Raw genomic sequence first — 16,325 nt, 5'->3', positions numbered from 1 at the left:
TTGTTTTCCTCCAGGAGACCTGGTATGCAGTGGTGAACAAACGGCACTGGATGGATTTCGTTCATTTTGTTCCCCCACTATCCTTTCAGCTGCAGGAATGGGGGAGGGAGCGCCTTATGGCTTTGCTTTCTACTTCATTAGGGGCCAGAAGTAACATCATCCCGGTTTGCATTTCCTAAATAGCGATTTTTAAGAAATCGCTATGTAAGAAATGCAAAATGGGATGTATGAAAATTGTGATTCGGTAATAGGGATTTCTTAAGTCGCTATCGCTATTACTGAATCACAATTAGGTAATGGGACTCCATTCATCCCTATGGGCCTGTAGGCCCATAGGTGTGAATGGTTTTGCATTACCTAATTTGCGAATTCCTGTTAGGAATTCGCAAATTAGGTAATGCAAAACCGAGGGTGTTGGGGGCATAGGGCCCCTTTGTTGCACCCCATATAAAATATTTGTGGACATGTAAACACTACATGTCATTTGTAAAAATGCATTTTTAATGCATTTTTTAAAATTGCACATGCTTACCACCAAACTTGAGTTTGTGGTAATTGCATTTCCTAAATGCCAAATTTGCATTTAGGAATTGCATGATACATGTGAATAGGTCATCGCAAATAGGTATTCCCGATTTGCGATTCCATATTTAGGGAATCGCAAATTGCAATTCCCTAATCGGAGTCTCAATTTTAAGGAATCGCTTTTTTGCGATTCCTTAAAATTGCACTGCGAATTCCTTTCATAAATCATGAAAGGCAATTTTGCGTTCGCAAACAGTGGAATTTTGCAATTTGCACCATTTGCGAATGCAAAATCTTTGATACATCTGGCCCTTGGTTCTTTATGTGCCAAAATGTTGAGCTTTACTCCGTACTACCAGATCTCAAAAGTATCGTCACCCAAAGTAGGCAATATTATTTTAATCAGTTTCTATTTTAATTTTCTCCATGCTCCTGATTTTTCTAGGCTTCGGAAGATGCGTTAATAGCTTCAGTAGGTAAAGAGTCAGGAAAAGTCTCCTATTTGGGTGTTGTATTTCATCATTAAGTGTCCCTATGGAGAGCCTTAATTTGCAAAATTAGAAATGTACAGGGGGAGTATGTGGGCTACTTTCAGCACTTAGCATATGGGGAAGCACTAACTTGTTCAATTCTAGCTAATAATTTGCTCTTTGCCTCAGCTTTAACTTGTGAGGATAATAGAGATGTAAATAGAAGGAGGGGGAGGGACCGGGAGGTGTATATGGTCCAGTGTACAGTCTCCCACTTTAAGTAATGTAAACAAAGGTACACTGTTCCAACGTACTATAACATACTAGGTGACCTGATGTCTCAGGAGCAAGAGCCCTCAAGCATCACAATGGATGACTGGCATCATCATCGGGAATGCTCCACGCCAGACCGGCTCTGCAACGCCTGACGGGCTCCCCGGTAGGGGGCTCTAAGCCGTGTTGATCTGATAATGACTGATGGGTTCAAACTATGCAGACCAAACGTTAGTGGAGAGAACAGAAGATAAGAAATTTAAAAATTGGTTATTCATCCACCAAGATACATCATAATTTTAATCAGTTCAAAATAGGATGAAGACCAAGATTAAAAACAACCAGGAAAGTAACCGATTGAGTTATAATGCTCAATTACTTTCAAAGAGCAAAAAACCACAGAGGACTACAACTATTATGGTGCCTCTAAACTAGGGTCAACATGTTTTGCGTCTGTGGTCCAGCCGGATCCATTGACGCTTCATCAGGACCAAAAATAAACACGTCTTCTCCAAATAATAAAAAAAATTAGGAATGAAGGAACCTAATTTAGGATAGAGAGGCAGTCACTTACTTCAAGCAAACTGGCTAAGTCAAAGGAAGGTCACCCAACCCCAATTTGAGATCAGGCCCCTTGGGAAGCGCATTCCAAGGACTCAAATAGACTAATTTTGTTGTCGGTCCAGTGCGATGGACCTACCCTCTGAACAGGTTCCCAAGGGGCCTGATCTCAATTGGGGTAATAGAGATGTGCCAACCTCTGTAGGAAAAGGTAGTGCGATTGATCACGTTCTTTTGTCAGCAGATCTTTCTCAGCTTTTGGAACATTTTGAACATTTTGAGATGTGTCTCGCCCCCTTTAGTGACAATCCAACAGATATCTGTAGAAGCTTCTGTGAGGTTTGTGAATCAGCAGCAGTAGCCTTAACCTTTAACAAGCCTAGAAAAGAGTGTTCGATGGCATCTGTCGCTGTAGATACACATGGTATGCATGAGCTCGCCATCTGGTGTTGGGTCGGAGTGTTACAAGTTGTTTTTCTTCGAAGAAGTGTTTTCGAGTCACGGGACCGAGTGACTCCACCTTCTGTGCTCATTGCGCATGGGCGTCGACTCCATCTTCGATTGTTTTCTTTCCGCCATCGGGTTCGGACGTGTTCCTGTCGCTCCGAGTTTCGGAACGGAAAGTTAGCTGAAGACGGAAGATTTTCGACGGTATCGTTGCGATCCGGTTAGAGATAGACACATACGACGACGCGTTCAACATCGAAGCGCCTCGGTGCCCTTCGGGGTAGATTTCGGCACCCCGTCGGGGCCTAGTCGGCCCGACCGCGTGGAGGACAACGCCGATGGATCGGACCCCGTTTCGATTCTGCCCCGAATGCCACAACAAATATCCTTATACGGACCTACACTCGGTCTGTAATCTGTGCCTGTCACCCGAGCACAGCGAAGAATCCTGTGAGGCCTGTCGGGCGTTCCGGTCCCGAAAAACTCTGCGCGACCGTCGAGCGAGAAGACTCCAGATGGCGTCCACGCCAAAAGAGCGTCCACAGTTCGAGACAGAAGAGGAACAGGAGGAATCCTTTTCCATCCAGGATTCAGACTCCGACGAGCTACACTCTACAAGAACTGTGAGTAAGACGTCGAGATCAAACCTTAAAAAAGGAAAGAAGGCCCAGGGGACGCCACTGCCAACCGGCCATGGCTCCACCCAAATTCTCGGTGACCAACAATCGGCACCGAAAAAGGCCCATTCAGTGTCGAGATCGTCCGACTTCGGTCGAGACACCGGCACGCAGCCTCCTCGGGACCGAGAGAGTGCTAAACAGAAGCATCGACACCGAGAGTTCGGTGTCGACACCGATCGACGCCGAGACAGTGGCGCCGAAGACCATAGAGGCCAAGAATTTTCGGCACAGAAAAAGAGGAAGGTTACCTCGGAGCCGAAAAAACAATCGACAGGGCTTTCGGAGCCGAAAAAAAGCGACATCAGACCCTGTTTCTGGCTCCTATACCGAAGAGCATTCTATGTCTTCTCAAATGAAGAAACATAGATTTGAACAAGAACTGCAATCCACTGACGTGGATCACACGCAAAAGCGTATCTTCATTCAGCAGGGGACTGGGAAGATCAGTACCCTCCCACCTGTCAAACGAAAGAGAACGCTTCAGTTTACTCCTCAGCAACAAACAACACAAAAGGTAACACCTCCTCCCTCGCCTCCACCTGTAACTCCGGCTTCGCCAACTTACACCCCGTCACATTCGCCAGCTCACACCGCCATGAGCCACGACGACCAAGATCAGGATGCGTGGGACTTGTACGACGCACCAGTGTCTGATAACAGCCCAGACACATACCCAACTAGGCCATCACCACCGGAAGACAGCACAGCCTACTCGCAAGTGGTGGCTAGAGCAGCTCTATTCCATAATGTGGAACTACACTCGGAACAAGTAGAGGATGATTTTTTATTTAACACCCTCTCCTCAACCCACAGCTCCTACCAAAGCCTGCCGATGCTCCCAGGCATGCTACGCCATGCAAAGGACATTTTCAAGGAGCCAGTTAAAAGTAGGGCAGTGACGCCTAGGGTGGACAAAAAGTATAAGGCGCCTCCTACGGACCCTGTCTTCATCACCTCTCAGCTGCCACCAGACTCTGTGGTGGTAGGGGCTGCCAGAAAACGGGCAAACTCACACACTTCTGGGGATGCACCTCCCCCAGATAAAGAAAGTAGGAAGTTCGATGCAGCCGGGAAGAGGGTTGCTGTCCAAGCAGCAAACCAGTGGCGCATCGCAAATTCACAAGCGCTGCTAGCGCGATACGACAGAGCCCACTGGGATGAGATGCAGCATCTCATTGAACATCTCCCAAAAGATCTGCAAAAAAGAGCAAAACAGGTTGTTGAGGAGGGTCAAAACATTTCCAACAATCAAATACGCTCCTCCATGGATGCAGCAGACACGGCCGCAAGAACCATTAATACGTCGGTTACCATCCGTAGGCACGCATGGCTCAGAACGTCTGGATTCAAGCCAGAAATTCAGCAGGCAGTGCTTAACATGCCAGTAAACGAGAAACTTCTGTTCGGTCCGGAGGTCGACACAGCTATAGAAAAGCTCAAGAAGGACACTGACACTGCCAAGGCCATGGGCGCACTCTACTCCCCGCAGAGCAGAGGATCTTATAACACCTTCCGCAAAACACCTTTTAGAGGAGGGTTTCGGGGTCAGGCCACACAAGCTAGCACCTCACAGTCCGCACCGCCCACCTACCAGGGACAGTACAGGGGAGGTTTTCGGGGCCAGTATAGAGGGGGGCAATTTCCTAGGAATAGAGGAAGATTTCAAAGCCCCAAAACCACTACCAACAAGCAGTGACTCACACGTCACTCACCCCTCCCACACAACACCAGTGGGGGGGAGGATACATCAATATTACGAAGCATGGGACAAAATAACTACAGATACATGGGTCCTAGCAATTATCCAACATGGTTATTGCATAGAATTCATGCAATTCCCTCCAGACATACCACCAAAATCACAAAATTTATCAAAATACCATTCACAACTTCTAGAGATAGAAGTTCAAGCACTACTGCAAAAAAATGCAATAGAATTAGTACCAAGCACACAAATAAACACAGGAGTTTATTCACTGTACTTCTTGATACCAAAAAAGGACGAAACACTGAGACCAATTCTAGACCTCAGGGTAGTAAACACATTCATCAAATCAGACCACTTTCACATGGTCACACTACAAGAAGTGTTACCATTGCTCAGAAAACACGACTACATGACAACCCTAGACCTCAAGGACGCATATTTCCATATACCAATCCATCAATCACACAGGAAATATCTAAGGTTTGTATTCAAAGGAATACATTACCAATTCAAAGTATTGCCTTTTGGTTTAACAACCGCTCCAAGAGTATTCACAAAGTGCCTAGCAGTAGTCGCTGCACACATCAGAAGGCAGCAAATACATGTGTTCCCGTATCTAGACGACTGGCTAATCAAAACCAGTTCGCTCACACAATGCTCAAACCACACAAATCAAGTCATACAAACCCTCTACAATCTAGGGTTCACCGTCAACTTTGCAAAATCAAACATTCTGCCAAGCAAAGTACAGCAATATCTAGGAGCCATAATAGACACGACAAAAGGAGTAGCAACGCCAACTCCACAAAGGATCCACAATTTCAACAGGGTCATTCAACACATGTCTCCAAACCAAACAATACAAGCAAGAACAATACTACAGCTCCTAGGCATGATGTCCTCATGCATAGCCATTGTCCCAAACGCAAGACTGCACATGAGGCCCTTACAACAGTGCCTAGCCTCACAGTGGTCTCAAGCACAGGGTCACCTTCTAGATCTGGTGTTGCTAGACCGCCAAACTTACCTATCGCTTCTATGGTGGAACAGTATAAATTTAAACATAGGGCGGCCTTTCCAAGACCCAGTGCCACAGTACGTAATAACAACAGATGCTTCCATGACAGGGTGGGGAGCACATCTCAATCAACACAACATAAGAGGACAATGGAACATACATCAAACAAAACTGCATATAAATCATCTAGAATTATTAGCAGTTTTTCAAGCACTAAAAGCTTTCCAACCAATCATAACCCACAAATACATCCTTGTCAAAACAGACAACATGACAACGATGTATTATCTAAACAAACAAGGAGGAACACATTCAACGCAGTTAAGCTTGTTAGCTCAAAAAATATGGAAGTGGGCAATCCACCATCAAATTGGTCTAATAGCACAGTTTATTCCGGGGATCCAGAATCAGCTGGCAGACAATCTCTCTCGAGATCACCAGCAAGTCCACGAATGGGAAATCCACCCACAAATTCTGAACACCTACTTCACACTCTGGGGAACACCACAAATAGACTTATTTGCAACAAAAGAGAACGCAAAATGCCAAAACTTCGCGTCCAGATACCCACACAAGCAATCCCAAGGCAATGCCCTATGGATGAACTGGTCAGGAATATTTGCTTACGCTTTTCCTCCTCTCCCTCTCCTTCCTTACCTAGTAAACAAATTGAGTCAAAACAAACTCAAACTCATTTTAATAGCACCAACGTGGGCAAGACAACCCTGGTACACAACACTGCTAGATCTGTCTGTAGTACCACACATCAAACTGCCCAACAAACCAGATCTGTTAACGCAACACAACCAACAGATCAGACACCCGGACCCAGCATCGCTGAATCTAGCAATCTGGCTCCTGAAATCCTAGAATTCGGACACTTTCAACTTAGCCAAGAGTGTATGGAAGTCATAAAGCAGGCCAGAAGGCCATCCACTAGACACTGCTACGCAAGTAAGTGGAAAAGATTTGTTTGGTACTGCCATCATAATCAGATACAACCACTAGAGGCAACTCCAAAACATATAGTAAATTACTTGCTCCATTTACAAAAAGCAAAGCTAGCCTTCTCTTCTATTAAAATACACCTTGCAGCAATATCTGCATACCTGCAAACTACATATTCAACTTCCTTGTATAGGATACCAGTTATCAAAGCATTCATAGAAGGGCTTAAAAGAATTATACCACCAAGAACACCACCTGTTCCTTCATGGAACCTAAACGTGGTTCTAACAAGACTCATGGGCCCACCTTTCGAACCCATGCACTCTTGCGGAATACAATTCCTCACCTGGAAAGTTGCCTTTCTCATCGCCATTACATCTCTAAGAAGAGTAAGTGAAATTCAAGCGTTCACAACACAAGAACCTTTTATACAAATACATAAAAATAAGGTCGTCCTACGACCTAATCCAAAATTTTTACCAAAAGTTATTTCTCCATTCCATCTAAATCAAACGGTAGAACTACCAGTATTCTTCCCACAGCCAGATTCTGTGGCTGAAAGAGCACTACATACATTAGATGTCAAAAGAGCATTAATGTACTACATTGACAGAACGAAGAACATCAGAAAAACTAAACAGCTATTTATTGCATTCCAAAAACCTCATGCAGGTAACCCAATATCAAAACAAGGTATAGCCAGATGGATAGTTAAATGCATCCAAATCTGCTACCTTAAAGCAAAAAGACAACTGCCCATTACTCCCAGGGCACATTCAACAAGGAAAAAAGGTGCTTCAATGGCCTTTTTAGGAAACATCCCAATGCAAGAAATTTGTAAGGCAGCCACTTGGTCTACGCCTCACACATTCACCAAACACTACTGTATAGATGTGCTATCCGCACAACAAGCTACAGTAGGTCAAGCTGTATTAAGAACTCTATTTCAGACAACTTCTACTCCTACAGGCTAAACCACCGCTTATGGGGAACTAACTGCTTACTAGTCTATGCATACCATGTGTATCTACAGCGACAGATGCCATCGAACTGAAAATGTCACTTACCCAGTGTACATCTGTTCGTGGCATCAGTCGCTGAGATTCACATGGACCCACCCACCTCCCCGGAAGCCTGTAGCAGTTCAGAAGTTACCTTCAATTTTGTACATTTGTATATATATTACTTAATCCTTTAATAGGTACATACTTACATTTTTCATTGCGCGGGCACTATTACTATAGTACAACTCCTACCTCACCCTCTGCGGGGAAAACAATCGAAGATGGAGTCGACGCCCATGCGCAATGAGCACAGAAGGTGGAGTCACTCGGTCCCGTGACTCGAAAACACTTCTTCGAAGAAAAACAACTTGTAACACTCCGACCCAACACCAGATGGCGAGCTCATGCATACCATGTGAATCTCAGCGACTGATGCCACGAACAGATGTACACTGGGTAAGTGACATTTTCATTCCTGGCCAATCATGGTTTAACCGGAACTGCACAATAGCTTATAAAGCATTAAAAAAAGCAACAAAAGTAGTCCCTTGAGACCACAATATAGAATGGCAGGCAAGACGGGCCTACAAGCAATTAATAGCGAACAGGAAAGCCAAGATTAGAGCAAGAGCTTGAGAAGACTTGGAAGCTGCAGCCCTCTTGAAAGATAACTGGGCATTTTGAGAAGTAATTAATTGCCCTTTTTTCAAGAAAACAGCCTACAAGCATGGAATGACACTTTCGGGAACAAGATTGGGTGGGGCACATTTCAGGTATTTTATCCTGTTGTAACAATCGGTCCTCACCTAAGCTCATTGTCCCTGTTTGAGCAGCAAAGCTATTTAAATGTAGGGAGTCGATCTTGGTAGTCGAGATGTGAAACGCAATTGTTATTTCCGCAACAAGGAAAGCACCAGGCCCAGATGGGGTCCCAGCCAAGTTGTTTAAACACAACCTTGATTTTTGGGCCCCACTGATCACTAATGTTTTCAGAGGGTTGGCCAAGGGTAGTCCGATTGAGACTTGAAGGATATTGATAATAATTCCTGTTTTTTAAAAAAAAGGCGCAAGGAGTTCCCCCTCCAACTTTAGGCCTATTTCCATGCGTCAGGTCCCTGGAAAAACTTTTGGTTGAGTAATCCTGGCCAAATTAAAAGCCTGGGTTGAAGAAAAGTCCTTCTTTTTTTAAACCCAATATGGGTTCCTTCCTGGATTAGGTACTACAGAAGAGGCGTTAAATGTATCTCTGATACATGGTAAATATATCAAAGCCAGGAAGGGGGGCTGTTCATTTGGCCTTTATGGATTTCTCCCTTGCCTTTGACTCAGTGGACAGTGATATTTTATGGGAAGTTATGGCAGGGCAGGGATAGACCCTGTTCTTCTACATGTTGTTAGAAGTCTGCGTCAAAATACGCAGATGAAAATTCAATATACCCAACAGGGAGACTACACGCCGTCTATCGTTGTTGATAGATGCGTAAATCAGGGCTGTATTTTATCTCCTTTTCTATTCCTGTTTTATATTATTGCTTTGGAGATATTTTTAACATATTTTACCTGTGACGTCCCAATGATTGGCTCCTACCCCTTGCCAGTTTTATTATATGCGGATGACCCTATACTGATAGGATGCACGGCAAATGGGCTACAGTCACTCTTATAAAGGTTTAATTATTTTATGAGAATCCGAAAACTCAAGGAACTGCAAGAAATCTTATGTCATAACTCGTGGCCTAAGAAATACACGGACAAGAAGATTTTTTTTTATAGCAGGTATAGAAATTCCAAAGACTAAAGTTTTAACTAATTAGTTTTTATGTTTAGTGTTAATTGGCAGTGCGAAAGACTTATGCTCCAAGGAAGACAGGGAATAGAGGCATCCAGTGAGACAATTATAGTTTTTCTAGAAAACTGGGACATAAACCGGTAGCTGAAATGATTACGTTATACAAAAGCAAAGTCCTTAGTGCAGATACATACGGTGCAGGGCTTTGGGGCCATATAAAACCCACACCTCTCCAACGGGCAGAAAATAAATCCTTAGAACAGACTAGAGGAATCCAAGGAACACACCAAGTTTTATCACCCACAATGAACTAGGGGTGGATTACCTGGAAGATCAGATTGGTTTTGCCCCAGTCCTGATGTGGATTAAAATCTGGCCCTCCGAGGAATTACACTTTACCTGTAATATGGTTAAAGGTTTTCTTGCGCAATCCAATCCATAAGGCATTCTCTGGATTAACTATATCAAGAAAATATTTTATGATCTTGGTCTGAATAGTTACTTTGACAACCCGGACGAGGTACCTTGTAACATTAAAAACCAGTGAAGAGGAGGACAGGTTTATGAGCAAGTTGGACTTGGCATCAGTTCAGTTATCAGGCCTCGAAAAATCATTCAAATGTTACTAGACCTGCAGGTCGAGTAGCTTGAATAATCTACTCGACCTAACTGTAATGTATTTGACCTTTGGTCTGAAATTGTGTGGTCCTAAGCAAATATTGTATTTTACAGTTGCCTTTTTCTTCATTCTCACATATGAGTGCACCTTCAACTATGTGAGTTCAGCATTTCTGCTGTCAAAAAAAAAAAATCCTCTTTTGTTTGATTGAATGCACTAAACGTTTGCTCCATGTGTAATAAATCTAGCCTACATATGGGGTATACATGATCCATGCATGACTTGCCTCTTAGTTTACTAATAGCTTTGCCATCAGGGCAGGAGTGTTTCTCAGTTTATGTTTAAACACTCACTTTTAATGCATATATTACTACAGCATGTTGTGGTAGCCCACTGTCATTTACAGACAGTAAATTTCCAAGAAATGTCCAAAAACCGTCCCACTAACTTGCAGCTTTACTGATAAAACTATATAGTGTATTAACAATAATCTGTGAAAATTGGTTTTCAGAAAATATTTATCATTTGCTCATCACCAAGTGAAGTAAGTGTTCTGGCTTTTTTTCATCCTATTAAAATATTTGCTTATCACACAGCAGTACAAAAAATGGTCTTTCACAGCTCCGGAAACATATTTTGAAATGTTTGTAAAGTAGACTTAGTTAAATCAATGTTGTGTGTTAGGAAACACCTGATACCAAAAGCCTTTCATTTCACATAGGTCAGGCAGTTCACCTTACAAAATCCTGGAACTCTGCAGTCACAAGGAAAAATATTTGCATTGCAAGAAGACAAACTGACTTTTGACCTCTCTCTCTGAACACAGAGCAAATGTGACAAGAATTAGATTTTAAAGGCATTGTAATTACTAATTCAATTTCTGTCTTAACAGAACACCTGTTCTTTGTCCACTCCCCAGAAGGGTCTAGTGGAATCTAAAAATAGCTCCACCTCATAAAATAAAACTCGCCATATCGAGTGGGCGAGTATACTTTTCTAACCCGGGTTATACGTGCCTCTATCTACCACCATGGGTATGGAGCCATATCTGACGAGAGTTAATGATTTAGAGCTTAGATTTTATCTTACCCGATTTTGGGGGTAGAGGATCCACTTTTTAAGCGGCCTTTCCTGTCGCAGGTACATGGTTCCAAACTTTACCGGGTTGGCCATGTGATGGAAGGTCACAACAATCCACTAAGCACGTTATTCTCTTCTGCACCTTATATTCTACCGCTAGGTCACGATTTCCACGCCCAATTCTTAGACATAGACATTTTAATAATCACCAGGAGGGTCTAATCTTTTTACAGCGCCTTGAGTCCCCGGTGATTTGTTGTGCTGTCTTGAATCACATTACACAAGCATTGAAACTGATGAAGAACTTTGTAATATGCGTTATCATAGGAAGTTTTTAATTCTCCCATGGAGACATTCTGTATGTTTGTCCTTTCCCAAACTTGGCATTGCTTGTTTTATGATTTTGATTTTTACTTAATTTATATGTACAGGCTGGAATTCTCATGGGTCCGTGTAATATGATTGTTTTTCATGTTTTTATGCATCTTTAATGGTCATGTGACCGAATACAGTTATGATTAATTGATATGAACGTTCACTGCATGTCAGCTTATAATGCTACAAGTAGCAAACCAATCCTTACAGGTAAGTAATGTTTTCCATTCCAACAATCACATGAGCAGCAGCTTTTTAAAATGGCTAGAACATTGTGTTAAGTAGGCTGCAGCCAAGCCACATACAGATAAAATCTATGCAGAGGAAAAACATGGAAGCGAGAAAACCTGTAGTCAGAGGTGCCATTCCGGCAGCATTGGAGCAAGGTAATGGGGTAAACCCCAGGCTAGGGTAGGTCAAGGGAACCAGGTCCTGTCCAAGGCAGGTGGCGGCATATTTAGGAAGCAAGTCTGGTTGGTGGTACTAGGAACTTAGCCGGTTTGGAGAATCTGCAGCTCAACTACCCAAAAGGTCAGGCGAGGCCTACCCAAAATAATATTTGGAGAAAAAAGCATGAATCTGGTGGTTAAGAACTCAAGTCGATCTCTGTGTGAAAAACAGTGCCCAAAAGGTCAATGTGACACTTTAATGTACTTCTCTCACAATTTAACACTTGCCCTTACCCTCTCCTGGCCAGCTAGCTTTATGGGATTAACTATTAGGTCAGACAGGTTGTTTGTAGTCCTTGTCAGTGTGACATATCTAAATGCTGGGTCCCAGACATGCCCCTACAAAGCAGTGGACACCTGGTGGCCTTATCATACCGTGCTTGACACCTACCTATCGTATCAAACAGCTATTGGCATCTGCAATCCCCGTCGCACACACTGCTAAGTGTGTTTCATGCTTATCTCTCTAAAACACATACATGGGCATCTGCCAGGCTTGAACACATGGGGCATGCAGCACAGGGCACCTGCCAGCCTGACCCCAGGGCCCTGAGCACCTGCCCGTCTGATCATACAGAGCTGCATGCCTGTCTGGCAGATTGCATAGCCCAGGGCATCAAGCAGACTTATCATACAATGTTGTGCACTTGCCACGTCTATCACACTGCAGGGTAGACCGTTAGGGTTGATCACACTGCTGGGCACCACGCTGCCTCACTTTCACTCGGTGTTGAGCGCCTACCATACTAACTACATATGTGTGCACGTCAGGCTCGTGCTAGTGTAACCAAATATCACTCTCTCTCTCTCCAGGCACATTTGCCCTTTTTTCCACCTCTTTGAAGTTTCTCTGCTCGAAAAAATATTTGTATATGTTTGATTGATCAAGTTGGTAGCTTTGAGCGCACACGTTTTCGACTTCTTTCTCCTTGCGAACCCTACCAAGGGTCTTAAACTGAGACTTAATTAGCCAAGCAAATCTGTCCGCAGGCCTTTATGCTCAACTGACAGCAGCAAATGTACACACATCAGGAGAAGTTGAAAAATAAATAAGATCCCATCCGGTGCGGGTCTGAGCCATAGTTTGACTGTTCTGGCTTCCTGCAGTAATATACTTGGCATTCAACTTCTATGGTTCTTGGCGTTTCACTTTAAGGAGCAGCCAGGACAAGATGCCACTCTGGCACTTGAGCGACAGGCCTTACTTCTCTGCCCAGGTCAGTGCTTCGGATCCCTAGTATTACCAGTGTATTAATTTCACTCCTGGGGATTTTCCACCTTTGCAAGTCATAACCTCCTGCTGAAAGTGGCAAGGATGGTTCAGTGCGCTGAACGGTAGCTGCTGACATGCGGTGCCCTGGAGTCCTCCAGGACATTCTCGGCGTCCCATCCTTTCCAAGTTTGGTGAAATGATTCTCTAAATTAGGTAATAGTAACACGTTATTTACAGTACTTAGAAGTGGCGGTTCTGTGGAATAGTCAGAAAAAAAAACAAAGTATTCGTGATAAATGCCCTGCGTGTCCTGCAGTCCCCTGTCGCTAATACTGATTGGATTGTTAGATGGTGGGGTTTGTACTCTTTTCTGAACCCCTTGGTAACATGGACACCTTTTCCATTTGGTGGAGCTAATATGTGGCCAACGACTCTGCAGATAATTAATCCTCCAGCCCTGGTCGGGCACAGAGCTGCACACGTAGAGCCGACATTACCCATGCTGCCCCTCCCACCTCCCTCACTTACTTGTCGATGGTGCAAACCTGTATATACATAAAACACAGGTACCCGTATACAAAGCGTGCCTGGTAGCCGTCACGCGACCTGTTTGTTAAATATTTGGAAATGCCTAGTAATCACAGCAGAGCTAATGTTTCTATTTCTGAATGCCATCCAAGCTGCGAAGATCCGTGCACTGAAGTTCCCTTCTTGGGAAGAAGATTCCAGAAGCCACGTAGCCTCACATCTCGCGCGCCGCACCCCTCCTAACCCTGCACCGACCCGGGCGCAGTGAAGAGCCCCCCGAGTTGTAGGCGTAGTGCACAGAACTGTTTTTTTTTTTCAAACTGTATCTTTTCACGTGAAGGGAAGTGTGCTGTATTTATTCGAACGGGTGTGTCTCGAAAGAGACGCCCGGAGCTGTTTTCTTATAGGGGTTCTTTTCTCTCGAAGGACCACGTGCGCGTTACTTTCTTCAGTTTGGAAGGGTACCGACAGAGACGCTTGAATTCTTTTTTTAATATAAATATTATAAGTTGTTTCTTGAAGTGACACGCAGTTTTGTTGTAACACGTGTCTGTCAAAGAAACGTATAATGTTGTTTTATATACTACAATTTGTCTCTATGTATTATTTTATTGTTACGTGTATATCCCGAAAAGAAATGTTGAGTGATAGTGTTTTTTTATATTATGACTTGATTCTAAAGGGATGCACTCACTGTGCCGTTTTTTAAAATATGTATTTCACTTGCATGGCTCCTGATTCCCACCTCGTTCAATGCCTTCCTGCAGGTCACCTCAGACTGGGATTTACAGAAGGGCACAGGCTGCACGGAAGGCCACACAGGAACGTCTGCGGCAGCCCCCATTGCTGCCGGGATGATCGCGCTAATGCTTCAGGTGCGGCCATGTCTCACCTGGAGAGACGTCCAGCACATCATCGTCTTCACAGCCACCAAGGTAGGAGCACCCGGATGCTTGTTGGCCTGATCTGGGGGGTACACGGGGCTTTCTAGCTTCCACTTTCTCATGCCAGGGACATACATTACCGCTAATGTAGTTCCACCTACTGACATGTTTTGTTACACTTTTGTGTTCTGTGGCAGCGCACCACAACAATTCATAAAACATGCTTTTTTCTTCGAAATTGTTTCAAAGTATCCATGAGAGTAATAGTGTTTCTGGAAGTATGCCCGACTCATGTTCATTCACATAAGATATAGTAACAATATAATTCAACACATTGGTGCTTGTCTTCCACTTTGCTCTGTTCCACTTCTAAAAACGTAGGCTTAATTTAAAGTTTTTTTCCCCCATCATTGTTCCATCATAAGTCTGTCAGTCATGATTTGTTAGGTAATTCCAACCTCAAATCCTCCGATTATCGTGGGAAAGTGCATTTTTGTGATTTTCTGAAAATACTCTGCAACTCTAATCCTAACTCAACAAATTCTAAGCGAGCGGAGTTTTTTTTTTTTTTTTTTTTTACCCCGAGAATGCGACATGGCAGTCAGATTGGAGCAGCTGCAGTTTGACTGAGGTGGTTGCATCGGGGCTGGTTCACCCTTTCTCTATCCATCACCTGCATTAGCACGTTTCAGGGAGACCAGAGGACAAGGTGGAGCTGCTTTGTGAGAAAACTGAGATTTGTTCAAATAACCACGCACGAGATGCGCACTGATGCATTTATTTCTCGTAATAACTGTTATAAATTATATATATTAAATATTATACATCCTGCCAAGGCCACAAAGTTTGTAAAGGTTTCAAGAAGACCTAAAACAGTCTTGAAAAGATATTTGACCTAAAAAGGGTACATTTGTATAGTAAACGTATTAATATTATTAGTTCCTATTTGACCCAGTTCTTTGCTCACGAGGGTTCTGGCATTTGATGATTGTCTCATGCGCAAAGCCTGGGATTAAATTGGAAGTAAAATGAGATGTTCATAGCATTTCTGAACAAGGCTTCGTGGCCTTTTATGCAACGTTGCCAACATTCCTTGGCAAGGCTGTTGGTGTTGTTATTGGCATCGTGCTGGCACTTGTTACCAGAGCCGACCAATTAATCAATAACTGCTGTTGCTCAGTTCCTGCACCGAGCAGCTCTCATGGAAAAAATAGGCTGCATGGTACGCTTTCAGTACTTGTTTTGCGTGTTTTGTTGCTGCAATAAGGAAGGCTAGTCCGTTCTTTCACTGCACTAAGAACCTCTCAGGGCAGGGTCTTTTTAATTTTTTGGGTGTTACTGGACTATACTCTTAAAACACAGACTAAGTAATGATATAAGCCCCTCTCTCCCTGCATCCTCTTATTTCCAGTTCATTACCACAACTGCATATGGGAACGTGCACCCTTTGAAAGTTTGTGACATACCCCGCCTATAACCCTGTGGTAATGGCATCTTGTCACATGGTCATGCACTTTCCAAGCCTTCTTCATTGCTATTCTGCTGTGCAAAATTGTCTCTGACGTCATAGAGCTAACGCTCTTCAGACAGGGCTAACAAAGGAAACGGTTTGTCTGTCAGTTAATTAGAATTTGCTATGATTGTTCTCTAGTCCCCAAGTATTTCAAAAAAGATGCTTGTGTTCATGCACAGAGCTTGGTACTGTCATTGTGGCTGCACACAGACAGATCGGTAGGGTGAAATCTTTGTCTTTG

The 16,325-nt window shown here is 43.6% G+C and overlaps 1 protein-coding gene across 4 annotated transcripts in view; it reads left to right on the top strand.

Moving 5' to 3' along the window:
• The window catches only part of PCSK7 (proprotein convertase subtilisin/kexin type 7), a 188,937-nt gene that overhangs the window by 117,441 nt on the left and 55,171 nt on the right, over window positions 1-16,325 (top strand). For all 4 annotated transcript variants that reach the window (XM_069224707.1, XM_069224705.1, XM_069224706.1 and 1 more), the window contains one exon: window positions 14,455-14,622. In XM_069224707.1, the coding sequence (XP_069080808.1) occupies window positions 14,455-14,622 (168 nt within the window). The remainder of the gene's footprint in view (window positions 1-14,454; window positions 14,623-16,325) is intronic.

This window comes from Pleurodeles waltl, chromosome 3_1 (assembly GCF_031143425.1).
Source record: "Pleurodeles waltl isolate 20211129_DDA chromosome 3_1, aPleWal1.hap1.20221129, whole genome shotgun sequence".
Taxonomy (NCBI): Eukaryota; Metazoa; Chordata; class Amphibia; order Caudata; family Salamandridae; genus Pleurodeles; species Pleurodeles waltl.
This window is presented reverse-complemented; position numbering and strand designations above follow the sequence as displayed.